Raw genomic sequence first — 27977 nt, 5'->3', positions numbered from 1 at the left:
GGTAGTCTAGTCTGGAGCTTCAAAGTCAGTTTTTCAGGAAGTCCTAGAAATGCATATTTTGCTTGCAAACAACAGAGCATTTAAACGGAATTAATTTAGTTTAAAAACATCCCTCAATATGACTGAGCTGTTAGAGATGCTCGGTGCAATGGCATCCTGTAAGCAGCTCATAATACACTGTTAAAAAAATTAAAGGAACACTTTTTAATTAGAATATACCATAAAGTCAATTAAACTACTGGGATATTGATCAGTCAATTGGTCAGTCAAGTAGTGAGGGGGTTGTTAATCAGTTTAATCTGCTTTGGTGTTAATGAAATTAACAACAGGCACACCAGACGGACAACAATGAGACGACCCCCAAAGCAGGAATGGTTTAACAGGTGGGGGCCACTGGTATTGACACTGACCTCTTCATTTTTTCTGATGGTTTTTTCACTAGTTTTGCATTTGGCGCCGGTCAGTGTCACTACTGGTAGCATGAGGCGATACCTGGACCCTACAGAGGTTGCACAGGTAGTCCAACTCCTCCAGGATGGTGCATCAATACGTGCCATTGCCAGAAGGTTTGCTGTGTCTCCCGGCACAGTCTCAAGGGCATGGAGGAGATTCCAGGAGACAGGCAGATACTCAAGGAAAGCTGGACAGGGCCGTAGAAGGTCCTTAGCCCATCAGCAGGACCGGTATCTGCTCCTTTGTGCAAGGAGGAGCAGGATGAGCACTACCAGAGCCCTGCAACATGACCTCCAGCAGGCCACTGGTGTGAATGTCTGTGACAGAACAATCAGAAACAGATTTCATGAGGGTGACCTGAGGGCCCAACGTCCTCTAGTGGGCCCTGTGCTCACTACCCAGCACCATGGAGCTCGATTGGCATTTGCCATAGAATACCAGAATTGGCAGGTCTGCCACTGGCGCCCTGTGCTTTTCACAGATGAGAGCAGGTTCACCCTGAGCACATGTGACAGAGATGAAAGGGTCTGGAGAAGCCATAGAGAACATTATGCTGCCTGTAACATTGATCATTATGTCCGTTTTGGTGGTGGGTCAGTGATGGTCTGGGGAGGCATATCCATGGAGGGATGCACAGACCTCTACAGGCTAGACAACGGCACCTTGACTGCCATTAGGTATCAGGATGAAATCCTTGAACCCATTGTTGGACCCTGTGCTGGTTCAGTGGGTCCTGGGTTCCTCCTGGTACATGACAATGCACAGCCTCATGTGGCAAGACCATGTAGGCAGTTCCTGGAGGATGAAGGAACTGATACCATTGACTGCCCCCCACGCTCGCCTGACCTAATTCCAATAGAACACCTCTGGGACATTATGTTTTTCAGTCCATCCAACACTGCCAGGTTTCACCTCAAACTGTCCAGGAGCACAGTGATGCCCTGGTACACATCTGGGAGGAAATGCCCCAGGACACCATCTGTCAACTCATTAGGACCATGCCACGACACTGGCAGGCATGCATACAAGCACATAGGGGCCATACGAACTACTGAGTATGATTTTGAGTTGCTGCAATGAAATTTCAGCAAAATGGACTAGCCTGCCGCATCATTTTTCACTTTGATTTTCGGGGTGTCTTTGAATTCAGCCCTCTGTAGGTTGATAATTTCATTTCTATCAAACGATGTGGCATCCTTTCGTTCCTAACACATTACCCAGTCCATATCAGTATAGATATCCAGCATGATTTTTTTTCCCATTGAGATCCAATGTGTTTTCCTTAAGATGTTCCTTTTTTGAGCAGTGCATAATGTTGTGTGACTGTATGAGACTGTTTTTGGCTGTGCAGCAGGTGCCAGGTCCTTGTTCTTTCTCTGCCTCGATGCCCGGTTGGGTCGCAGGATTCATGCGTGCCTCGATGCTCGGTAGGGTCGCAGGATTCATGCGTGCCTCGATGCTCGGTAGGGTCGCAGGATTCATGCGTGCCTCGATGCTCGGTAGGGTCGCAGGATTCATGCGTGCCTCGATGCTCGGTAGGGTCGCAGGATTCAAGCGTGCCTCGATGCTCGGTAGGGTCGCAGGATTCATGCGTGCCACGATGCTCGGTAGGGTCGCAGGATTCATGCGTGCCTCGATGCTCGGTACGGTCGCAGGATTCATGCGTGCCTCGATGCTCGGTAGGGTCGCAGGATTCATGCGTGCCTCGATGCTCGGTTGGGTCGCAGGATTCATGTGTGCCTTGATACTCAGTTGGGTCGCAGGATTCATGCGCTCACTGGCTCGACACATTTATCCAGCTATTTGTATATCCCGGCACAATTTTCAAAGCTTGACTGTCTGACCATCAATTCTGTAAATATGTTTTTTATGAAAGGCTTGTCTCTATAAGAACTTTAAAAAAATGTTCTCCCTATGCTAGTACACTCTCAGAAAAAAAGGGTAAAAAATTGTACCTTTGCTTGTCACTGGGGCTGCACCCTCAAGGGTCTAGCAGTTGTACCCTTAGCTGTAGGTAATTGTACTTCAAAAGGTACAGAAATGGACTCTGAGGAACATTTCTGCATCATTGGTACATTAATGTTGTTTGTACCTTTGGGATGTAATTTCTGTACTTTAAAAGGTACATTTACAAGAGTACAGGCTCAATGACACACATTTTTTTCTGATAGTGTAGTTTATGTGTACCAACATGCTTTTCGTGTATTTTGGTCGTCATATGTGCTGTGCCCAGAACTGGCACAAATCAGAGTGAATATATCAGCTGGCACACGATTGGGGGCACCAGTGTCAACTGGGAGAGGTGGGGGGGGGCAACGGTAAAGGTTTCCACAGGGGGGCGGGTGGCACTGCTTTGCGGGTGGCCCACTAATCTGAATGAGAGGCTTGTCCCCCGCCCCCTCGTGGCATTGACTGCGCCCCTCATAAAAAATAAGCAGAACTGTGTTTGTGGCATTATGATCAGCAACAGAGAGATGATTCTCTGTTGATATACACAGTGAATGAAAGTCGTGGGAGTTCATGTCTACAGCATGGCACTGTGATCCCTCTCTTCATTTTGGGGTACAGAACATCATGTTTGAAGAAATTGTAGGAAGAGGGATTTTGTGAGAGGAATTCTGTCTCGGTTCCTAGCTAATAGAAGGTGTTGGTGCATTTATTAAGTTTACACTTTTAAAAGAGGGATTATGAATGCAGTCCAGTGATACAGAGGTTTAAAATGGCAACTGTGGTAGAGGGCAACAGTGATACACAGTAAATGTGTGGTACAATACTGCAAAAACATACCATGTTACAGTGCGACCAGGTAACTGTGTTACAGTGTAACAAAAACATAGATTAATACTGTGCTGCAGATTAACACCATATTACAGTGCACCCAGGTACCCCTGTGTAAAAACACAGAGTAATACTGTGCTATAGACTAACACCATGTTACCAGGTGTGACTAGGAGACTGTGTAGTATAGCGAAGTGTGCTATGGAATACCAGAGTGTCGAAAAAAGTATTAAATTGTACCTTTGCTTGTCATTGGGGCTGTACTTACTAGTGTACCAAATGTACCCTAGCTGTAGGCAATTGCACCTTGTAAGATGTAAAATGGACTATTAAGAAGAATTTTGTACCATTCAGGGTACATTAATGTTGTTTGTACCTTAAGGATGTTCTTCAGAGTCTGTTTCTGTACCTTCAATTAGAGTAGAGCTAGGGTACAACTGGCAGACCCTGAGGGTACAGCCCCAGTGACAAGCAGAGGTATAAATAGGTACTCTTCTTTCTGACAGTGCAGTGTCACATGATGGTGCAGAGTAACAGAGTGTTACAGGGTGGGACTGTATCGCAACAGAGTTATTGTGTGGTACAAAGTGCTAGTGTGATACAGTGGCGTAAAGTAAATATGCAGAGAACCACAGTTGGCACATTACACTACAGAGTAAACAGCGTCGCCAGCAAAGGCCGGCTGCAGTGTAACAGCGCGTTCCATCCTAAAGGACAGCATGTACCACAGACAGTCAGGACACCACTGTTCTCACTAGTACAGGGTATTCTCGGCTTCAATACGCCTGCGCGCTTTTGGATGAGTGCTCAGCTCCCAGTTCCAGCTTCGTCTTTGTGTTTCTGCTGGTCCCAGAGGGGGTTAATTCCACAGGAACAGATGCAGTGGCCGAGAGCGAGAGAACCATAGCGATGCGGAGGGGGGCCGCACGCTTGGCCCGCTCGCACCGGTAGACGGTTTTTTTCCTCTCCTTCCCTTCTTTTCTCTCGTGCTCTTTCTAGCTTTTGATTTCGTTTGTTATTGTGTCACCCATTCCCTTCTCCCTTTTCTCCCTCCTTCCTTCCTGGCTCTCTCTCTGTCTGCCCTTTTGTTATTTGTCGTTTTTTACCTTCCCTTCTACGTCCCCATTCTGTCGTTTTCCTGGCTTCCTGGTGATCCCCCTCTCCAGCTCTCCTTTGCCTTTCTAATGCTTTCCGGTAGGTCTGCTGTCACAAAGTCTTCCTTTGAACATACCTTTATTCAATCCATCTTTTACTTCTCCTACCTTCCCTTGCTACAACATATTTTTATTCAAATAAAAAATATTCTAATAAAAAATAATGTTTAATGAAAACAGAACAAGAGAATAAAAGATAGAACAAGCAGCAAATGACGACTGTGACCTAGGAGAGTGAGGCCACTGGAACACTTGTAGTATCTTTGGTGCCCTCTACTGGTTAATAGAAGCATAACACAGTCAGTAATGCTGAGTTAATGTCTTCCTAAATCAACCAGATTTTTTTTCCAGTATAACCCTTAGAGAAGAAACCTGAAAAATAGCTCAAAGTGTCCCCCCTGACATAGATTAGCTGGTCCCCCTGCTTGTATGTACAAGGTCTAATAAGTCTGGCTCTTGCCCTTGTGTTTCCAGCTACAGATATTCTCCTGGCTGGATGTTTTATGTGTTTCTTCTGTAAACATCACTGTAGTATGTGAAAATACCAGGAGGGCAGCTGAGTGCCTCTTGCAATGCGATCATGGCGCTCAGGAACCTGCTCTTAGATTTTCTGTAAGGGGCACTGGGTCCGGGAAAACGGCTGCTTGTTTCTTGGCTGTTATGCAGCCATGTGGCGCCATCATCAGACCTAAGAACTTTCCTGAGATGGTTTCCCATAACGACGGATATCGTGGGTCAAAGGCACCCTTGGGCTTTTCACTAAATGCAACCAAGCCTGGATTTAGCAAAAGGAGAGAAAGGTGCCTCATCAAGTTATATTACGTCCCCCCACTTGGTTGGGGGCTGAGATTTTGTGCTGCTTACACCAGGTTATGTTTTTTGTGCGTTGGCCTTGGGAACAAGTGGTTTCCAAACAGCAGCCGTGCCAAATATCCCAGCTTTGTGAAGCTCACAATATGCATTTTTTGTGTTGAGACTGGGCCACTGAGGCTCCGGGTTCGACTCTGAGGCCGTACCTTTGTGCTAAGTGTCCATCAGAGAGTCAGCCAAGATTCCTCTTTAACAAAGCGGCTTGTCAGTGTTTGGAATATTTTGTGATGATCTATGGGGGTTGTCGCTCTTGACATGCAGTTTTCGTGGCCGATGTATCTATAATTTATAACTCTTTGGACTTTCATTGCCTCACGTTGCTTTGAAAGGTCATATATCATATATAGCCGACACATAATAATTATTATCATTCCAGCCCTTACGACTCATCTTTGTAGCTGCAGGTATAACAGTAATTTCTCAAGCCATTCCTTGTGGCATTTAAGGTTTGTTCACCCCATATATGTATGCTTGTAAGTATATACAACATATTTATGCATATATGCATGTTTGCTTATATAATTCTCACCAAAAATCAAATGGAAAAAACCAACTGTCACGCCCACAAAGGCGGGCACCACAAGCTGCAGAGGATTACGCATAATGAAAGAAAGGATAAAGAGAGCAAGGGCAGAACAACCAGACGCGAAGTATTGCGTTAATGATTTCTAACCTTGCCAAGCACGTTCTTGTCTCTCGTCTTGCCCGAATTCCTAACTTGATCTGTTTGCCCCGTGTTTTCACCTTAGCTGTTTTTCCTTCCCGTTCCAGTACCTAACCTGATTTCCCCGCTTAGCCCGGCACGTCCCGTCCCCGTGCCCCTGTGTGGTCCCGTCCCGTGCCTCTGTGTCGGATTGCTTCCCCGGTTTACGACTTGCCTGCCTGTCCCTCGACCTTGCCTTTCGCCTCTCCCTTCTGGTGCCTTAGCTTGGCTGATTGCGCAAATAAAGCGTACTTGGGTTTGCATCTCTGGATCCGTGCCTTTCTGTTCTGGTTTTCGTGACACCAACTAGGTTAACTTGTATTTATCTCAAATGTCAAATTGCAGTCCCACCGCTCTCTTTGTCCCACCTCCTTCCCTACCTACCTATTTGTCAATAGACAAAAACATGAGTTCCCTTCCTCTCTTCATAACCCGACTGACTGAATATTTAAAGAACGTTTTATTAACTCTGCTATGCCCTTAAAATACTGACACCCTCACATTCAGAAAGTTTGTCTGTGATATGATAATCCTTTTACAGCACAAAACATGATTCCGGCAAATTGGTGACCTTGAATTTTCCCTCATAGGTGAGTGAGTATACCCTGCAAAGGCAATTTTTAAAAATGTAATTTAGAAATGTATACCAGGTGGGGTGTTGTCACGATCGCGGACAAAGCGGGCGATCGTCGGGCAGGCGAGCGGGATACGGGGAAAACAAGTCTTTAATCGGGAACTGGTGATCAGGAAACATCTGACGCATACGAACATCAGTGACAGACAAGGGAAACAGGTAAGACCAGGACTTAAAATAGGACAGGACTAATCAAAGTAATCGGACACAGCAGGAGACGATCAGGGAAGCACACGTGGGTAATCAGAGGGCGTGGCACACACGAGGAGTGGACGAGCCGGGCATGACAGGTGTGGCTGATTTTAGGGTGAGACTGGTCATTTTTTGGCTTTTGGAAAGCAATAATGATGGACAACATGAGGCTTTTTGCTGTATTTCTTGACCCCACTAGATGGCGGTCTCGGGGGGGGGGGGGGGGAAGCAGGTACAAAGTTTGGCCCAAAGTAAAGCAAGGTCTCCATGTCGTGGGGTCAGAAATGGCTCAGGAAGCATTGCTTTGTGAATCACTAGAAAGCTATGATGCATTATCGTGGACAGGATTACTGTGTTGGCAGCACCTTACTGTGATGTCACACAAACTTGGGCACATGGGTGATGAAATAAATACCAGGACTTCCAAAAGCTTCCTGCTCTGTGCATGTAAGTTTTGTGGGAGCTGTCACATGACCGTGTGTCACATGACCATGTGTCACATGAGTGGGATAAAGCGACAAATTGATTTAACTTTTAGTTTGCTGTAGCCATTTAAATTTCTTCATTCAGGGGGAAGAAAACCCATATGATCCCTTAGAAAATGCAATAAGAAGTTCAAAGTAAAAGTGTGTTTCAAGAGGACAAAAACAGCCCAGTACCGTATTTGCATGACAGGAAAGACAAGCTGGGAACTCGACCAGTCTAGAGTTGGTTATTTTTTTCATGGAATTAATATCACAAAAAAGAGAATGATTGCAGAATGATGGTCTTTATATAACTGTGTTTGAAGTTCTGTGTCTCACTCATATACACACAAAGGTGTACAGTATAGGCACAAGGACAGATATACGCCCAGGACCTTGAGCCATTTTTTGCCAGGCTAAAATGTGACATAATTAAACTCAAGACAGGCAGCTGCTGTTTTTCCTTTCTGTCTGCCTCTGCCCCAAAGAGACACAACACATCATATCAATCTGCATAATGCTGTATTGCCTGCCCTTGCTTCCCATCACTCTATTGACTTTCTGGCTCTATCTGAGACCTGGATCTCTCCACAGAATTCAGCTACACCATCAGCTCTGTCCTCCGCTTAAGCTTTCTCTCACACTCCATGAGAAACTGGGAGGGGTGGTGGTACAGGTCAGCCGCTGTCTCAGAATCGGTGCTACACACCCCTCTCTCTGTCCCACCTCAACATCTCATCCTTTGAATTCCATGCAGTTGCAGTTTGTTCTCCGATCAACCTTCTCATCATTGTCATCTACCGACCTCCTGGTCCTCTAGGTCACTTTCTTGAAGAAATGGACATACTTCTCATTCTCCTCCATACTGACAACACCCCTTTCATTCTCCTTGGAGACTTCAACCTCCCCCATTATAAGCTCCATTCCTCCTGCCTCCTCCTACCATCACCAGCTTCTGATATTATCGCTACCCCTCTTCACATCCCCAATCATCACTTTGTATCCTTTACAATCACCCTACCTATCCTGCCTAAACCCATCTATTAATATTTCTCCCCGACTCTAGAAGACCTCCGTTCTGTCTCCCCTTCATCTGTTGCTTCCTGCACTCCATCATGCTTCCTGGATCCTGATTCCTTTTCCTCCCCGGCACTGGAGTCAGCAACCAGCTCTCTCTCCATCCATGGATCACCTCTGCTGTCGTTCTTGGGTATCGGAAGCATTGTGTATCAATCAAAAAGCACTAAGAGCAGCTGAGAGGAAGTGGAAGAAATCGCAACTTGACCCAGATGTGTCTTCTTAGACGTACTCTCCTGTCCAAACTTTCATCTGATGTGACTCTGGCTAAGACGGAGGTTCTCTACAAGGAGAAACTAGAAACCTCTGCACATGATCCTCACAAGCTCCATAACATCTTTTCATCATTAAATAACTGGATCCATCTCTACGATTTGCCCTTTGGTGACGCCTGTAACCTTGGGGTAACCATAGACAATCACCTGCCCTCTTCCTCTCACATTGCTAATCTTTCCCTCTCCTGTTGACTTCTCCTCTTCAACATCAGAAGGATTCGTCCATTTCTTTCCACACAGGCCACTCAGGTACTTGTCCAATCTCTTGTACTCTTGTCATTTGGATACTAGCAGGTCTGCCTCTGAGCGCAGCTGCTTGACTCGTTTTCAAACTTCCCAAGCTCTCCCACACCACACCATTGTTACACCTCCTCCACTGGCTTCCTGGAGCTGCCCGCATCAGACTCAAAACACCTACAAAGTCAGAAATGTAGCCTCCTACCTAAAAGAATTTATTTCACCGTGCACTGCATCACGTTCTCTCCGATCCTCCAGCACCACTCAACTGGTCCCACCATCTCTCAAGGCGCAAGGTAAACATGCATCGAGACTCTTTTCCGTTTTGGCGCCTATGTGGTGGGATGAACTTCCACTAGATGTCCGAACAGCTGAGCCATTGGGTGCCTTCAAACGACGACTAAAAACCTACCGCTTTCGGAAGTACTTGGATTAGCACTTGCAGGGTTATACTCATTATTCTGATATTGTGGAATAATCTACCAGCCTATGTTCGGGATGTCAATTCGATCTTAGTTTTTAAATCTCGACTGAAGAGTTTACTTCAGTTTAGCTTACCTGCAACCTAACGCACCGTAACTATGGCTGCTGGTGCTGCTGAATGTACCATTTTTATCCACTATGCTTGTCCATTTATGGTTCTGACCATCCGTGCTCTTCCTTCCCACATGTCGGTGGGCACCATCTGAGCTGGAGTCCTGGTTCAGTGTCATGATGGAGGGGTGACATCGCGAATGGGACATACAAACTGTATCATCATAGGCCAGCCTTCAGTGCTACCCTACACAAACCAGCGTGGAGAAAAGACTTATTGCTGAACTTTATCCTTGACCTCAGTTTACACCTAGCTTTTAGCAAGCATGTCCACTCTTTTCTGTTTTCAGTAATGTTAGTCTGCCCAGGGGGATTAGGCAGCTGCTTGACCTTGGATCGCCAGAGATAATTTTTCTCCTTACTTGGGAGTTTTTGGTTCCTCTCCGTTGACATCTGGCTTTATTTATTTAATTTATCTCCTTCCTTTTTCCCGTTCTGTATTACTTTCTCTAATGATGTTGTAATGTATCACAATAACAACAAAAAAAACATAGTGATAGTTTTCTTAGCCAAGCTCGATTCAACCAGAATCTATTCACAAACTAGACTTCTAAGTGCTTATCTATGTCAGCCTGGTTAAGGGCGTCTGCCAAATATCTGGGCGCAAACCATGATCATTTAAACATTGTTTTGTAAAAATTGTCTTTGAGGTTTGCAATCGGAGCTGCCAGTGGACACTACGATTTAAACGTAAAATTCTGTTTCTTTGGAGGAATGGGGCAGAAGAGGGAAGCACCTGAACTACCACCCACCCTGGGAATAAGCATATTACATATCGGCTGATTCGCTACGTACAATACAGCTTTATGTACATATTTATGCTTTATGTAGCAAATATGTTCTTTAAATGTGTGTTACAGTCTAGGTCTGGAATAGTTTTTATTCTATGCACATATGTGAGAGGAGCTAGCTGGTGGGGGTAGACTGTGAGCACCTGACAGCATCCTCGTCCATCCAAATGGTGTATAAAGTGGTAAACCCTGCATGCTGAGAGCTAGAACTCAGTGGAGTTTTTGGTTAATTTTTCCCAACTTTGTTTTTTTTTTCTTTATCTGCTATCAGAATACAAAACGTTAGGAGAGTTGTTCCAAGACTCTCAGACAGGCATTTTAAAGATAAATTTCTGCTGGGGAGAGTGGCAGATATTTGTTGCTTGTGCTTTGTTTTTTTTTTATGTTTCTTGTAACCAAAATATGGTATTGCAAAAAAAGATAAACTTGACTTTTAATCAATTTAATTACATCTTTTTAAAAGAAACCTTTAAGGCTTGTACGACTTACAAAAATGGTTACACAAAACTGACGTAAAATGTTGTTTAAATATAATTAAACCTGCTGAAGTACTTGTGCATTCAGAATATTTCGAGAATGGCGGGGGCTGGTGTGTGACTCAGCAGGCTTCGTTGACGCGTCAAACCCCAGCCTCTGCAGAACAGTCACATGCCTGCGGGCCCTTGAGCAAGGCCCTTAACCCCCAGCTCCAGGGGGGCTGCATGATGGCTGACCCTGCACTGTCACCCCCACCCCCCCCCCCCCCCCCCCCCAAGCTATGGAGAGCAAGTTGGGGCTGGCAAAGAGAAGCATTCCAATGCATCTGCACTTGTGCAAATTCCACATAAAGAACTTATTATTTTAAGGAACATTTGTTTGTTTAATGGGATTTAATGAAAAATGCTTTTAGTCATTTTGAGGGGCTTGTGTAAAACTCATTCTTCAAATTTTAATACATCATCAAGAAAAATATGATATATTATAAATATTATCTCTGGTTTTACTGTAACTGTATCAGAGTAAGATTGAGAAACATTAAATAAGTTAACAAAATATACAGACACAACTTAAAGCCACATTGTTTCAACCTCAGCAAAAACATACCTGTAAGTGACCTCTAACCTCTACCACGCTGTAGCATAAGGAAACAGCTTTACATCAAACCCAATGGGCTGCTGCATTGCATTATGGGAAGGCGGTGACATTGCTGCAGTAGCAAGTTCCGGCATTACACTATTTTTATTTTCCCGTAAAAGAGTTGACCAATCGGATGACCAAACTAGTTTTGCGATTAAAATTATGAAACACAGATACCACAAATTTGGGAAGCACTCTTAAATTTTAGCCATTTTCTTTAAGAACATGGAGTTCACCTCATTTTTCCTTTGTTGTACCTGCAAACAGAATGGCATGTTTGATTATTATAGCCTCAGGGCTGTTTGCATTGCAGGATATCATAAGGCCTGTGCCACAGCCTTCTGGCAGATGTGCCAACATTCCTAAGCCCACAGAATACTGAGCACGGGCATCTTCAGCTCCTTAGTCGTTATTATCAAAGCCCTTGTTTGATCACAATCACTCAAAACACCCTGTTGTGCTTTATTCTTAAAACATTTTAACTGGTATTTAGCAAAACTTGCGATATAAAATGACAGATAAATAAAATAAAATGGTGAAGTCATTGCTGGGGCAGTCCTTGCTTTGGCTGTCTGGCAGGATCAGAATGTGCTTGGGTGTGTTTTCTTAGCATTTTTCTGTAATTGTTAGTCCCTTAGCACCATTCATCAGTGCCAACTTCAAACGAAGATACACATAATAGTCCAGGTTATAGGTAGTCATTTGCAGGGGTGACATGTGGTACAGAATTATACAACACAAAATTACAGGTTCTGTACTCTTACTAAAATAAAAATGGGTATGAACGGTTGGCAATTATTATACTTGCTACCTTACTTGTACCATACACCTGCACTGAACTCTACACTTGTTATTCCTGTCATTTGACTTATTTGCTTCACTGGAGGGTATTATCTCTGGAGTTTTTTTTTATGCTGCTGTATAACTAAATTATTCCTTGTTGGAACAATGAAGATCTTAACTAACCAAGCCAGTTCTAAAAAATGCAGTGAAATTCTGTATCTGTCCTATTTGTCAGCTATTCACAGTCTGTTTGTCAGCTATATATTTAGCGACCCATTGCTGACAGGTGGGAATCCCTGCAGCTCACTCACTGTTCAAGACCAATGTTTAAAAGTGTAGGCCAAACAGTTCCAATACAATGGATTTTTGAAAATACACAATCTTAAATAACATACCGTAGGTAGATTGCAAAATGGTACGTGATACCTGCTTTATATTCGTCATCAGTTTTCCCCAATTGCCATCTACACTCACTGGCCACTTCATTAGGTTCATCTTCATGGGTGGACCCCCTTTTACATTCAGAACTACTTTAATTCTTCAAGACATACATTCAACAAGGTGCTTGGGGCGTTCCTGAGAGACTTTGGCCCAAGTTGACATGAGAGTATCTCATAGCTGCTGCAGATTTGTCAGCTGCACGTTCATGATGCAAATCGCCCATCCCAGCACATCCCACAGGTGCTATATTGGATTCCTGTTCCACCATAGGTGTTCTATTGGACTGAGATCTGGTGACTGTGGAGGCCGTTTGAGTACAGTGAACTCGTCATGTTCAGGAGACCAGTCTGAGATGATTAAGCTTAAAATCGGCACTTTTTAATGGAGACCCTTGGATAAGCTCATGCATTAAAGCACCCTTGAATACTGTATGAGAATGCACTTGGTCAAATTGTTTCATAGCCTATTGTTGTCAATACCTGAATCAATAAGTCAACAGCGGGTATACAAGGCTGAAATCTTAATAAACACGCATAATATAATTGAATAATTTAGATCATTTTAAATTTGTGGGGTTTTTTTAATACGCTGTATGTTAATGCGATTGACCGTATGAATTTGATTAATTCGATGAGTACATTTGTCTAAGCTGTTAAAACTGTCTACAGTGGTTCATTTATCCCTGTTAATTTTGATGTTCCTTTTATTTCATTATTGGACAGGGTGACGTCACAACATGCACACAGCAGAAAGCCAGTGTCAACATGAAGCGAAATCTTAGACAATTCAGCAGGTTACGACTCTCAAGTGTTTTTTTTCTCACAACTTTTGCTATTTTTTTTTTAGTTTAACCCATTTTTAAATCTCTAATCTAGTGTTCTTCCGAATAGAACTAGCAGCGACGCAGAGTCAGTAGCCATGTGCGTTTAAGATGCTGTAAGAACGGGAGGCGTGCGCGTTACTTCCGAAAACACCCCTGGCTTGACCAATCAGAGCGTCCGTCGTCGGTGGAAGAGCAGCACGAGACTGCCGGGCGAAAGACGTGGCGCAGGAGGTATAAATGTGCGGCGACTTCCCTGTCAGTCAGACTGAGAAGGACGGGCGAGACGGCATTGCTGGAAGATAACAGTGGAGTTTTTATTTCAGTATAGTCACACTGAAATTACACAACACGTCGCTATCTTCTTTTTGCACAAAAAAAAATTGTTCGCAAGCGAGTTGATTTGGGAAACGTCAACAGAATAAAAAACATCATTTGAAATAACCGGCTCCAGTATCAGAGTATGTATTCTCAAACTGCAATCAGGTGAGTCTTTATACAGAAATATAATTCGTATGATACAATACAAAGAAATCGGCTTATTGCGCGGGAGTTTTTTGTGGAATCAGAAACCTTATTCGAAACGGTAACTATATAATCGTTAATAACACTAAGGACTGTAGCGAGGTATATTACGGTCTCCTTTCGTGATTATTTAGGAGTTTGCGCTATGTACCGGGTATATTATTCAGTAACAGACGTTTTCTGTATGTGCCGGTCCAGGAAGTGTGACGCGGGTGTCCCTGAAGGGAGGGTATTAAAATATTTAATGCCGCAAATATACTTCGCTACGGAATTTAAAGCAGAAAGAAACGCGTTTGTGTGAAGCTAGATGGACGCACCCCTGTAAGCTGCTAGTTCCCCCCCCACCGCGCCGGCGTTTGAGACTTCAGGGATAAATCGATCCCCTCTTTCCTGCCATTCAGGAGAGTGACAAAAGATGCTGTGTGGGAACCGCGCTGTCGTGTAAAGGGCACCCATGCAGGAACCCATTCAGCACTAAGGGGCACTATAATCTCGAATGCACCTCATACAGCCAGCGTTGGAGACTAATTAAAGTAGATTAAAGTAGAGACAACTGCATGAAATTAGTACAATTATTTTTATGATTGTTTATTGTGGGGAGAGTCTGGTGGAAAGAGCAGGGGAAGTTCCGTTTTTGTGACTAATTTTGACTCATGAGTCTTCGCTGTGATCGCGTTACGCGACTCACACCACGTAGGTGCATGGAAATGTGCCCTGGCCGCTGCTGGCCGTGCATCCGCGGAACCACACAACTCCATTTGCTATCCAGAGTAATTAATATAAACATGAAATATGATTGGAATAAATGCATAATATCATGGATTGTCATTGCTTCTCTTGTAATCCGTCATTAAAAGCTTAGGGATACTGCATCGGAGATACGGGAGGTAGTAGGTTAATGTTCATTGCCGCGGTCAAGGGCGTAACTTTGACTGGAACATTGGGGGGGTTGTGATCTCTACCCCGAAAAATGGTTATTGGGGTGGTTGTATGAGCTGGTTTTGATTTATTGGGGGGCTACAACCCACAACCCCCCTTCCCGTAATTTCCGCCCATGGCTCCATTAGATTCTTTTCTTTTCTTTTTTTATTAAATATTCGTTTTAAGTTTTAATGTTGTTTATAACCAGTTACAAATGAAAAAACTTGGACCCAGTGATTTTAAGAGACTGACGGACACGTACGTCTTCTTAAAAATGCACTTTTAAACATCCACTAGCTATAAATTCTGTGACTTATTGAATATGCGGGTTTCAAGTAAATTTTTGAAAATACGTTGAAATTTTAATATATCGAGGTTTATCGACACACATACTACACGTGGCTTTGCGTAGGCATACTTTTGACCAGTTTCAGTCTTATTTGCCAGTATTTAGGGGGAAACCCGCCACTTTAATTGTGTTACGTGGTGTGGAAAGGGGGTTTTATTGGAGTTCTTTTGGCTGGGTGCTTTTGAGAGATGATAATAGCTGTGAAGTGTTTCTTTTTGAAAGCTCGCTGGTGCTCTTGTGCTTTGCTGATGAATAGCAGCAGGGCGGTATGTCTCACCTCTTCATATGACTGGCACTATAATGTGATGTATGGGCCACTGCATGCCATTGGGTTTGCACTGCGGTTATTCTACCAAATTCCACTTGGCATTTCTTAAAAGCCACATACCCTGAGCAATTTCAGGGGCAGCTGTACTTCAGTTTTTTTTCTGGCACGTTTCTCTTAAAAGACTGTCACAGATAAGTTTGCAGCCATACATTCACCAGAAAAGAGCACAGCTGCTATTTGAACTGAAATATATTTTAATTTGGTGTTTTTGTTGCTAGACAGATGATAGCGTGCTTCGAATTATGAGAATGTTGTGAGGATTTATCACAGACACTTCAGAACTACTAAAATTATTGTCATTATTCTTAGTATTACAGTACAGTAAAGTTTGAAGCTGGCACTGTGAATTTGATTCGTCTTCATGTAATTTGCATTTGCAGCTACGAAAAGTGCAAGGAAACTGCGGATTGGCTTCTGGCTCAGACAACGCTACGCCCCCTGGTGGCTGTCGTGTGTGGTTCAGGTCTGGGGGGCCTGGGAGATATTCTTAAGGATGCTGTGTCTTTCAACTACCAAGACATCCCTAATTTTCCCCAGAGCACTGGTGAGGGCACTTGTGGTCTTTCCATGTCTTCTCCTTCAGTGTGTTTTGTAATGTTGAGTGCTTGGTTGAGCTTTGTTTTTCTGTTCAGCTGCTGCTGATCAGAAGTCATGTGTCTGTTGACAGCGTCGATCAGTCCCGACGCGGCCCGTGCATGTTATCATGTCCTTATCGGTGGTCATGTGTTGCAGTTCATGGTCATGCAGGCCGGTTGGTGTTTGGGAAATTGAAAGGGAAGTCCTGTGTCTGCATGCAAGGCAGGTTCCACCTCTATGAAGGATACCCCATCCAGAAGGTGTGCTACTCCGTCTTCACCTTCCTAAAAGTGTTACTCTTCCGCCTCCAGCTCCCTTTCCTCTCCTTCTTTCCCTTCGATGAGTCATGTGACTTTGTATTGTTGCGTGAGGACCGTCTCTGTAAAACTCTGAATAAAAGGAAGTGCATGAAAAAAGCAATTAGAAAATAAACGAAAAAACATCACTGGAATGATTAAATCATGTAATTGGTGCCTTCAAGAAGCATTTAGCGGAAGTGTGACCCTGGTACCACTAGCTATTGGGTACTAATATCTTTTCTTAGCTCTTTTAGAATAAAAGCCTATTTAAAATGCTAAGCTTTACAATGCACAATTTTCTTTTAATTTAGATGATGGTGTTGACACTGACTGTATGTTGTGCACTTTATAGTATGTCTGTCACCCCCCTATTCAAAGATCACAGCTCCCATGCGGATCTTCAAGCTACTGGGGGTGAAGACAGTGATCCTGACCAATGCAGCGGGGGGCCTGAATGAGAAGTACAAGGTGGGGGACGTCATGATCATCAAAGATCACATCAACATGCCAGGTTTCGCGGGATGCAACCCACTGGTGGGACCCAACGATGAACGGTGTGTAATCCTGCAAACCTGAAAGTGTCAGGCTGGTGTAGTGGGGAGTAAATAAGAGTCAGCACTAAAAACCCAGTGGTTATGAAATAGGAGCCCTGGGGGGTTAGAACCCACAGCCTTTTAGGAATGAGGCATTAGTGTTACCCATTATGTCATAATTCCACCAACTAAAATCAGTCCAAAACCGCCGATGTGCCCAAACTCCACCTTGGACTGTAACAGGAGTGCCAGTCACAATCCAGAAATGTTTCTGTTTCAAAAGCAGACTAAGGTGCCAAACCAAAACAAAGTGGTCACATTTAGAGGTCTGCATGCACGTGGATTTTTGTTTCTGATACAAGCAATAACAGCTGGCACCGATTGTTATTGTCCAATAAAAGATTACTTACACAAGGTGTCTAATTAGTGTTATATTTGAATGTAATACGGTCACGTCGTTCAGTCAGTTATTTCCTTTGGCTAGTAAGCTGCCCCCACGTCTCACATTTTAGAGGAATATCGAGAGAAATTACCCAATGGTGCGAGAGGCCGTGTGTTTCTGCAGAGCAGCAGTTGTGTTTGGCAGCATTCTGACAGCGAGGCGTGACTTCTCTCCTTCCCGCAGGTTTGGCACGCGGTTTCCTTGCATGTCAGATGCGTATGACCGCGAGCTGCGGCAGCTGGCGACACACGTGGGGGAGGAGCTTGGCTTCAGGGACTTCATGCACGAGGGCGTTTACTGCGTGCTGGGAGGGCCGTCCTTCGAGACCATCGCCGAGTGCCGCATGCTGCGCATACTGGGGGCCGACGCTGTTGGTGAGGTGTTCAGTCCTCCAGTTTCAGAAATTCCTTTCCTGCGCTTCACCGTCCCTGTGTCAGATGTAGGCCACCTGAATGTTGGCAAGACTTGACTAGTGGGTTTTGGCAGATGTACTTATTGAAGCCTTGTGCAGAGAACCATAAATGTAGCCTAAACCAGTATAAGCCAGCAGTTGAGTCTTGCCATCATTTGGCTGGGATATGCTACAGTAAGGCCTTGCACCTCAATGGCGAGTGCTTAAGTGTTCATGAAACTTTCCGTTATACTTTTCTTCAAACAACTCCTGTACATTCGCACTGATTTCAGTTTTTCCTTTTTGTCAATTCCGCCCACAGCGGGAAGGGCATGAGAGGGAAAATCTATAATAAAAAAAGCTCTTCTGTTAAACTGGAATTATTCCAGTTTTGTTTTTCCTTTTCATTTCACTCACATCCCAGTTAGCTCTGAAGATGACAGAACTTTTTTCAAAATTAAAATTCTTCTTTTAACATGGAAAATACAACCCCATTTCCAAAAAAATTTGGGACGTTGTGTGATATACATATAGATAAAAGGAGAATGCAGTGATTTGCATATCATATAAACCCATATGTAATTGAAAGTAGAACAAAGACGACTACATGCTGAATTTTAATTTGATGCCAGCAGGATGTTTAAAAAAAGTTGGGGCAGGAGCGTGTTTACTGTTGTGCTGCCTCACCTGTTCTTTTAACTATACTCTGTCAATTCTCGGGAACTGAGGAGACCAGTTGCTGGAGTTTTGAAAGTGAAACGTTGTCCCATTCTTGCCTGATGTAGGATGTGAGCTGCTCAGCCGTTCAGGGTCTCCTTTACTCACATTTTTCGCTTCGTGATGCGCCAGATGTTTTCAGTGGGTGACGGGTCTAGACTGCAGGCAGGTCAGTCTAGCAGCCAGACTCTGCTACTATGAGCCATGCTATTGTAATACATGCAGGATGCGGATTGGCTTTGTTTTGCTGAAATATACGCCTTCTCTGAAAAAGATGTTGTCTGGATGGCAACAGGTGTTGCTCCAAATCCTGTATATACACCGCCCGACCAAAAAATGTCGCCATTTGAATTTTACCTTGGACTAGCTTTGATTACGGCGCACATTTGTCTTGACATTGCTTCCACAAGCTTATGCGACATCTCACCCTTTATTTTCATCCAGATTTGCATACATTTTTACCAAGAAGATCTTGTATTGACTAGTGAGTTGAACCTCCTTAAAGCCTCCTTCAGCTCATCCCAAAGTTCTTCAATGAGGTTAAGGTCACAACTCTGTGGTGACCAAGTCACCCAAACCATGGGCACTAATGTACCCCCATGCCATCGCAGATGCTGGCTTTTGAACTGCTGCTAACAAGCTGGATGGTCTCTCTCCTTTGTTAGCCCAGAGGATGCAGCGTCATGATTTCCAAAAAGAATTTGAAATTTTGGTTCTCCAGACCACAGGATAGCACTTCATTTAGCCTCAGTCCATCTTAAATGAGCTGAGGCCCAGAGAAGTCAGCGACATTTCCGGATCATGTTTAGATATGGTTGCGTGTTTGCATGATAAAGTTTCATCCTGCATTTGTGGATGCAGCAACGAACTGTTTTCACAAACAATGTTTTTCAGAAGTGAGCTGAGCCCATGTCATGATTCCCACTGTAAAACCATGTCTATTTTTAATGCAGTGCCACCTGAGTTATCCAGTATTGGTTTTCAGCCTCATGCCTTGCGTAGAGAGATTTATCCAGATTCTCCAAATCTTTTAATGATATTATGTACCACAGATGATGAAATTCCCAAATTCTTTGCAATATTACATTAAGGAACATTATTTTTAAATTGTTGCACTATTTGCCCACACAGTCTTTCACAGAGTGCTGAACCTCTCCCCATCTTCACTGCACAGAGTGGTGAACCTCTCCCCATCTTCACTGCACAGAGATTCTGCCTCTCTGGGAGGCTCTTTTTATATATATATATAGTCACCTTACTGACCTGTTGCCAATTAACCTGATCACTTGTGGGATGTTAAACCAGGTGTTTTAGCATCACACAACTTTTCCAGTATTTCGTTGCCCCTGTCCCAAGTTTTTTTAAATGTGCTGCTGGCATCAAATTCAAATTGAGCATATATTTGTCGTAAAACAAAATTTCTCAGTTTCAACTTTGGATATGTTGTCCTTGTTCTATTTTCAGTTAAATATCGGTTTATATGGTTTGCAAATCAGTGCATTCTGTTTTTATTGACATTTTACAGATTGTCCCAACTGTTTCGGGAATAGGGTTGTAAGGTTAAAACTTAAAACAACAAATAAACTTTGTGTATGTATGTAAATACATTAAACAATAGTAATCAGATTTAGGGTTATTTACATCAGATGTATAATACATATTACTATGTATAATCCATAATAAGGGACAATACCAGAAAATGAATATTTTTCAAATTTGAAGTTCATGGTAAAAGTTCATACAGCAAAGGTAAAGAAACAGACTAACCATAAAACTTGGAGCACTAACTTCAGCCATGGTCTAGGTTAGTAGTCTGGTAGTGAAGGACTGTGTGTGCCTTCACCCGGCAGGAATGAGCACGGTGCATGAGGCCATCGTGGCCCGGCACTGCGGCCTGCGGGTCTTCGCCCTGTCGCTCATCACAAACCAGGCCGTGATGGACTACGACAGCGAGGAGAAGGCCAACCACCAGGAGGTGCTGCAGACAGGGAAGGTGCGCTCGGAGCAGCTGGCCAACCTGGTGTCCACAATGGTAATGAGCATGAAGCACAACAGCGGGGACATGCTGGACGGCATGTGCGGCCAGTAACTCTGCCTCTTAATGTTTAACTAAGGTACATCTGTTTACTATTTCCTAGTTATGTATAAAGTGACACTTCATGAACCATTTGCTGTATTTTGTGACTCCACAAGATGGCACTCTTGGTTTACTTTGGAGCATGTTTTGTGTCCTTTTTTGAACAGAGAGCAAAAAAGCTAGTGGGGTAAAAAAAAAAAAAAAACAGCAAATGGTTCATGGAGTGTCATTGGCATTATCCACTTAACATGTACATTCCCCAGACATTCTTTAATGGGGCTGCATAGATCTACTCACTGGAGATGCTTTTAATGCAGTACTGCACTTGAATTTTGTAACTGTATGATAAGGGTTGTCCTCTTTACAGGATGGAGATGCTTAACACTAGTGATGGACAAAATGACGTTTCATGAACCATTTGCTCTGTTTTTTGACCCCACTAGATGGTGCTCTTGGTTTGCTTTGGCGCATGCTTTGTGTCCTTTTTTGAACAGAGAGCACCATCTAGTGGGGTTGAAAAATACAGCAAATGGTTCATGAAGTGTCATTTTGCCCACCATTACTTAACACCCTATCTTCTCTTCTTAAACTACATTATATATTTATTTATCAATGAAAAAAGAAAAAAGTACTACTGTCAGTTTTAAATTAAAAAAATAAAGATAAATGAATGGTTTAGAAGGTCTTATTTAGTTTGTACTTTCTGTTTGGTATTGTTAAAGTCAACAACTAAATTATTGTGTTTTTGTTATGTATTGGTACTATTTTGTTTATTTAATGATTGTAATAAATTATCTGTAGCCGTCATGGACAATTGGGGACTTTGACACCAGTTTTTTAACTTTTTAATATCTTAGTTACGGTAAGACAATACTTACGGTTTAAATTTACAGTCAACATGTAAACATTGATTGCATATATCCTGTTATAACATGTAAGGGACCAACACTGTACATGCAAAATATCTTCTGTATTTGCAATAAAGTCATGGGTAAAATGTATCACTAGCATTATGTTAAGGCTTTACCTTTATTTTAGGTATATGGTGATGAACCATTAAGTGTTCTGTGTTGTTCTTTTCCATACCACTTCCAGTATATATTGACATTTCTTGACTCTGCATGTTGTTTCACACATTCTGGGCTGTGGGTTCGATCCCCTCCCCTTTGTGTGGAGTGTGCAGGTTCTCCCCATTTTCAGATCAGTGTTTTCCTGGTACTCTGATTTCATCCCTGAGCCCAAAAACAGGCAGTTAAACAAACTGCTGTTTCTAAATTATGTGCAACTATGCAAGTGGAATCCCTGCCTTGCGGTCTGTGCATTCTGGGATAGAATCCAGGCTCACTGTAGCACCATACTGTATAAAAAGTTATAGGAAGGACTCAGATACATGCTACGTATGACGCTAAAAGGTGTTGTGCAGGTCAAACAGAGGGACCCCGAGCCCCGTATATGTTAAAGCTGATTTATCCCCTAAGCCAGTGTTTCTCAAGCAAATCCTCTGGGATCCCCAGACGGTCCATGTTTTTGCTCCCTCCCAACTCTCAGGGGATTGGGAGGAAACAAAAACATGAACTGTCTGGGGGTCCCTGAGGACTGGATTGAGAAACACTGCCTTAGGAATCGTAGCAGCATGTCTACAAAACACTCAGAATGACGGCACCAATCTCACTTACCTCCATTACGTTTATTCGTACTTTACAAGACTTAACCAATTTTGACCGGAAAGTGCATGAAAAGCGACTTTGTAGTGATTTAACGTTTTTCCAAATGTGTTTATGGGAAGTTTGGAGCGGCACAAATGTAACCAGGACCCGATGAATCGATACTTTGTTAAACATTTGTTTTTTTCTGTTTCAATTGCGCGATTCAACAATTGAATATATTGCAGTGTGGCAAGACAATAAATGCAACATCCAAAATTATGCTTATCACCGAGAGTTTTGGCGTGTAATTGCTGAGCAACATGCACATCAGCGCACGAGTGTAAATGTTCGCGACCCTGTAGACCACTTGCATAGATCACAGTGTAGGCTTGACAGAGAAGTATAGATCAGCCTTTAAGGAGTAAACCATCATCAGTCAAGGAATGATATCCCTAGTGAGAATATCTATGTCATACAAGGTTCTGCACTGTGTGTTTAGGGTATGTAGGCCCGGTGGGTTATGCAATACAGCTGAAGTGTAACTTGGGAAACCCTTGCATTCTCAGCCTGAGCCTATGCTACCTTGCGTTTCCCTATAGCGCCGGCAAGGTGGGGTCATATTTTTCTCACTCAGTCACGTTGAGATGACTACACCCCCCATCTCCGTAACAGAATACAATACAGGGCCTAGTTCGCAAATGATCTACTGAGACAAAATACTGAACGCTAAAAATTTATGAAAAATAATTCTGCATGATTTCACACTGCCAAAGCAAACAAACTGTTAATTAATTAAGAACATCTTCCACACAACAAACTGTTACTTATAATTAAGAACATCTTCCACACAACAGAAACACCCTCAACAGTGTCTGACTCATATTTTGGTCAATAATAATCTAAATATTCATTCTGTTATTCCACGCGAAACTGATTTAAAAATAACTTCACCTATACCTACTCTTTTATGCAAACTGTTTTCAAGCACACAAGGTCAGATTAATGTGGAGACATTCACTGCATTTTTGTTACATTTCCCCTACCATACTGCTTTTAGAAACCCTAATAACTAACTTCCAAAACCACTGGGTTTTTCCGTCACACCATTTAATCTGGAAAATTTATAACGATGATACCATCAAGAGAAAATCAGTATGTTCTTTTCTGTGTGTATTTTAAGGCAAAGAGATGGCTTTGCTCAGTCTGCACACCTAAAGCGCATTTTTATCTCTTCGGCCCCTGGAGACCACATCCTGTGGTTTTTCTTTTTTTATCGGTTTTATTACTTCACTTACCGATAATTACTTATGACTTTCATTTCATTCCCAATTTCGAGCATAAAAAAACTGTTTTTGCAAATTAAAACCTTTCACATGGGCATCCATGCATTTCATGATCTCTGGTTGCAGAAACTCCAAGTCACTCCTGTAAAACCTGATGGCGCACTACACCACCCAAAAGGAAACAGCTGACCCAGTCTTCGTTGTGCAAAACAGAAACTGACAAATTATAACTCCTATTTCCGACTCCTTTAATGTACTAGAAGTTGTGATCACATTATGCAAAAAAAACAGCAGCAGACATCTGGGGAAAGTTTTTTAAAAGTTATTAAGGCGATCAGCTTTCGCCGGTGTGGATGATCCTGTGCCGTTTGAGGTGGTGCAGCAGTGTGAAGGTCTTGCCACACTGCCCGCAGCAGAAGGGCCGCTCGCCGCTGTGGACGCTCTGGTGCGTTTTCAGGCTGCTCTGCTGGGTGAAGCACTTCCCGCAGGTGCCACACCTGTACGGCCGCTCCCCCGTGTGCGTCCGCAGGTGTATCTTCAGGTGCGAGGAGCAGTGGAAGCGCTTGCCACACTGCGCACAACTGAACGGCCGCTCACCCGTGTGACTGCGCTGGTGTATTTTCAGGTAAGGCAGGCGGCTGAAACTCTTCCCACAGTGCGTGCAAATGAAGAGCTTTTCCCCGGCGTCCGGCCTCCAGAGGTTTTTCGACCTGACAACCGAGCTCAGTCCGTTGTGATCCATGGCATATGCGTCAGTGCTTTGTGCCTCTAAGCTCGGTCCCGAGGCACATGGCATCACACTCAGCTGCGGCTCTGACGAACCATGGCTTTGCTGTGCGCTTGCGAAGGAGACGTTCTCCCCCATTGAGAACCGTTTCTCCCCAGACAAACTGTGATTTAAGCCAGGTAGAGTCTCCTTGCCGCACACGGTCTCCATTTTAGCCTCCTCTTTTACACAAATGGTATCAAACCCATGACTGTACTGTTTGTGGAAGGAGGGCAGAGAGTTTCCAGGACTCGCCATCGGGGAAAGCCCGGGCTGAAGCTCCCTGTGAGCTGGGAGGATCTGTGGATACGCTTCATTTTCATACACGCAATCGGTGAACTCCACCGGCGCGTCCATGTCCCCCGGCGGAAAGTTATTCCACAGCTGATTGTACTCAGCCTCCGTGCCCTGAGGCCGGCCCGCACTGCGATCAAACTCCCTGGCCTCTGCGCTGTTCCCCTGCCTGGCTTTCCCAGCAAACCTATGTCCAGCGAGCTCCACTGCGCTCTCTACAGGCCCCACGCTGTCCGCTAGGGGGCGTGGTGGGACCGGCGTGTCCTCTGCGGGGGCAGATGTGGTGTCACACACCTGCTGGCAGTGCGGACGCTCAAGGGGAAGCCTCTCTCCTTCGTGTGGATCAGACTCCGCTGCTCCTGTTTCAAGGACACCGGTAAACTGCACAATGACAAAAGCTTAAATTCATAGACATGTATAATATTCAAGAGCATTGATTTGATTTCAACATAGGCAGGGACCAAATCAGCCCTGATCCCCCGGCCCCCCCGAACATAAACAGTACTCCCACACTATAGGTAGGGATACGTCCCTACTGTCCATACCCAAATCTGCACCACTGATAATACTGCATGTATGGTTTCTTAGTTGTGATTATAGACTCCAGTGTTTACTAGTAACATTTCACAGTGAGCAGTCCTTATGCATGGGTATATGGACAGTAAATAAGTAGAAAACTATTGCATGGACAAACCATGTTAAACTAACAAAAAAATCATACTCATCAGCATATTAATGTTTTTACAAATGTATTTATCATAATATAGTTCTACCTTCAATGCTTAATCTTTATACATTGATAAATAAAACTGAGTTGATTATAAGGCTTCCTTAATTAAGTTACAGGGTAAAGAAACATCTTCAAGAATGGAGGCATAATGCAAAGCAGTAAGAAAATTTAAACACCCGACTTTAAACCTTTCTTCGCAGATTAAGTACAATACATTAACTGATCTGTCAGGCCTGATGAAAAACAGCAGACTTTCACCATCGTGGCAGTTTGGCCAAACAGCCAGGGGGTCGTACCTGCCTCACAAACCCACCCTAGCAGTCAGTCCCCAGCCACGCTACGTTACTCGGTGTATTTCCAAATATTTACCCTCCCCGTGTATTTTCAGAAGACTCTGTGGGTTATTTTTCCAAGCATCTTCATCAGGCTTCTCCTCCTTAATGAAAAGTTCCTGGTCCCCCACTTCCTTGTCCGTCACCTGTGACAGAGGAAACTGCTACAGGACTAATGCAAGGCAGTGCATGAAAAAGATGACTGAGTAATAGAAGTAAAATATCTTAATGAAAGTATTTCAGACTGATTATGCCATTTAATCAGTTCACTACCACATTATTTAAAAATCAAACACCCCTTTATCATTTAGTCTTTAACACAGCCACCACATTTGCTTTACTAAAAATCCCTGGGGTTTTTAACTCCTGCTTTTTGAGAATCACTACAATGCAGCAGGAGGTTGATGATGAATCCGTACGCGATCTGACCTCATATCCCAAAGTAACGGACTGCAGTATAGTGCCATCATCCTCAGCAACCGCAGACTCGTCATCTCTATACAGACTGATGCTCCAGTTCTTTCCAAAGCTGTTGTCTAAAGGGCAGTGATCTTCCTCTGCAAGAGTAAATTGAAAAGACACGCACACACAGCGGCGCTAAAGAGGTGAGTAATCCATAATGAAGCCTGTAAGGAAGCAGCCGGTACCTGCGCTTTCTGCAGATCGCCCTCGCCGGGACCGCAGCTCGCTCTCCATCAGCAGCAGCTTCCTCCTCAGCGCCTCGTTCTCGCTCTGACTGCGGGAGACTTCCAGGCGCAGCACAGCGTAGTTGTCGTCCACAAGTTTGCTGATTTCTGCTACCGCTGCCTTGGCCAGAATGTCCATGATCGCAGCTAACTGTGTTTGAAAGGCTGCAGAGTTCGCCATTTTAACGGAGGATCGCACCAGGCGAGCCTGTTTAGTCAGAATATCGTCCGTATGAAAGATAGTAGCTAACGGAGTCCTTTATTGTCCAGTGCAAAATAGCTAACTTGATATTAAATGTTTTATATTGTTTACTTCCGGACAGGTCAGGAAGTTACAGTGATGTCACCTATTACCGTAAATACTGAACATAAGCCGCAGCCAAGGATTTTCTCCGGTTTATTTGTTAGTAACAGTAGATGGACGTAGCTTCCCGACCCTGAAAGGTTGGATGGACGGGCGTAGCTTCATACCTTCATTGTTCATGTTCTATTTCCACACTCACCCAGCACCACTTCCATTCTATATGTTCTCCCTGTCTTTTAGTAGGTTTTCATTGGGTACACTGGAATCCTCCCATAATCCAAAACAGGTTAAATATTTATGTCTTTAATTTACCCATATTGTATGAATGTGCACCCTGTGAGCACCCTGCTCTTGTATCTTATGCTAGATGCAATAAGTTCCAGGTTGACCGCAACACTGTACTGAAGAAGTCGTTACGGAAGATGCATGCATATCATAGATTTGTTCTTGGAAATGCACTAACATCTGAATATGCCACTACATATTCAGAAAAGGAAACTATATGTAAATAGAACAATTCCTATGGATACCTATAAAATAAAATAAAAAATAGTTGTCTCGTGTTTTTCCACATGCTTTACTCCTATTTTTCTCTCTACCCAATGTGTCTTAACCCAGCCCAATCAAGAAAACAGATTATTTGGTACATGATGCGAGCTGGAAAGGAGAAAAAATGTGGATTGGGGTTCCTAAGTTCACCCATGTGTGGCACCACATCTTTACCTCTTCTGCTGGAGAATTTGCTCACAAGCAGCTAACAGTGTTTATTAAGAGGCTCAAAAGACGGTAATAAAGTAATAGAAAAATGGAAAAGACACAAAGCCTACTGCATGATACAAACCTCTCATCCAATCACATTAAGCATACAATGCTTTAACCACTTTGGAAACCCGCATGATCATCTGAGCAGAGACCACACATATGAGATTGATGTTTGCAGACATAAGCATCCGTGTTGACTGGTTCACAGATGGTTTTCTGGTCACTTTCTCAGACGCAGTGGCTCCATTTAGCCAAACCTTTGCTAGATTCAAGGCTGAACAGCTATAAACTAAGATAAGAAGCAGAAGAGAGTAACAGTCAACACTCAATAACTTATGTGAATGAATAATAGTCAGAAAGTAAGTCTGAGCATTAGGAAATCCCCAATGTGACCGATTAGCGTCACGCACGTCTCTGTACGATGCATGTTCGGCTTTTTGGCATTCTCATGTTCTCTGTGACTCAATGCGACTAACAGTAAGCCCATGGCTCTGGGACATTGACCTCACCTTCCACTTACCATTCACACTACATCCAAGAACGGGCCCTGCATGCATTCCGGTAACCTTTAACAAGCTCCATACCACCCTCAACCTTCACAGATACACTCTTAAGTAAACAAATTACAAGGAAA

At 43.6% G+C, this 27977-nt stretch overlaps 2 protein-coding genes across 2 annotated transcripts; one reads left to right on the top strand and one right to left on the bottom strand.

Moving 5' to 3' along the window:
* Window positions 1-13593: 13593 nt before the first annotated feature.
* On the top strand, window positions 13594-21541 carry pnp5b (purine nucleoside phosphorylase 5b). The gene is made up of 6 exons (XM_049011750.1): window positions 13594-13868; window positions 15886-16049; window positions 16238-16341; window positions 16759-16934; window positions 17539-17729; window positions 20314-21541. The coding sequence occupies exons 1-6, from the start codon at window positions 13846-13848 to the stop codon at window positions 20550-20552; spliced, it is 897 nt and encodes a 298-aa protein (XP_048867707.1). The 5' UTR covers window positions 13594-13845; the 3' UTR covers window positions 20553-21541.
* A 2159-nt stretch (window positions 21542-23700) lies between these two features.
* On the bottom strand, window positions 23701-27885 carry LOC125740468 (oocyte zinc finger protein XlCOF7.2-like). The gene is made up of 4 exons (XM_049011671.1): window positions 26239-27885; window positions 26021-26148; window positions 25629-25737; window positions 23701-24888 (listed from the first exon to the last, which is right to left on the bottom strand). The coding sequence occupies exons 1-4, from the start codon at window positions 26456-26458 to the stop codon at window positions 23804-23806; spliced, it is 1542 nt and encodes a 513-aa protein (XP_048867628.1). The 5' UTR covers window positions 26459-27885; the 3' UTR covers window positions 23701-23803.
* Window positions 27886-27977: the final 92 nt, after the last annotated feature.

This window comes from Brienomyrus brachyistius, chromosome 4 (assembly GCF_023856365.1).
Source record: "Brienomyrus brachyistius isolate T26 chromosome 4, BBRACH_0.4, whole genome shotgun sequence".
NCBI classification, from domain to species: Eukaryota; Metazoa; Chordata; class Actinopteri; order Osteoglossiformes; family Mormyridae; genus Brienomyrus; species Brienomyrus brachyistius.
Note: the sequence above shows the minus strand (reverse complement) of the source record. Positions and strands in the feature narration are given on the sequence as shown.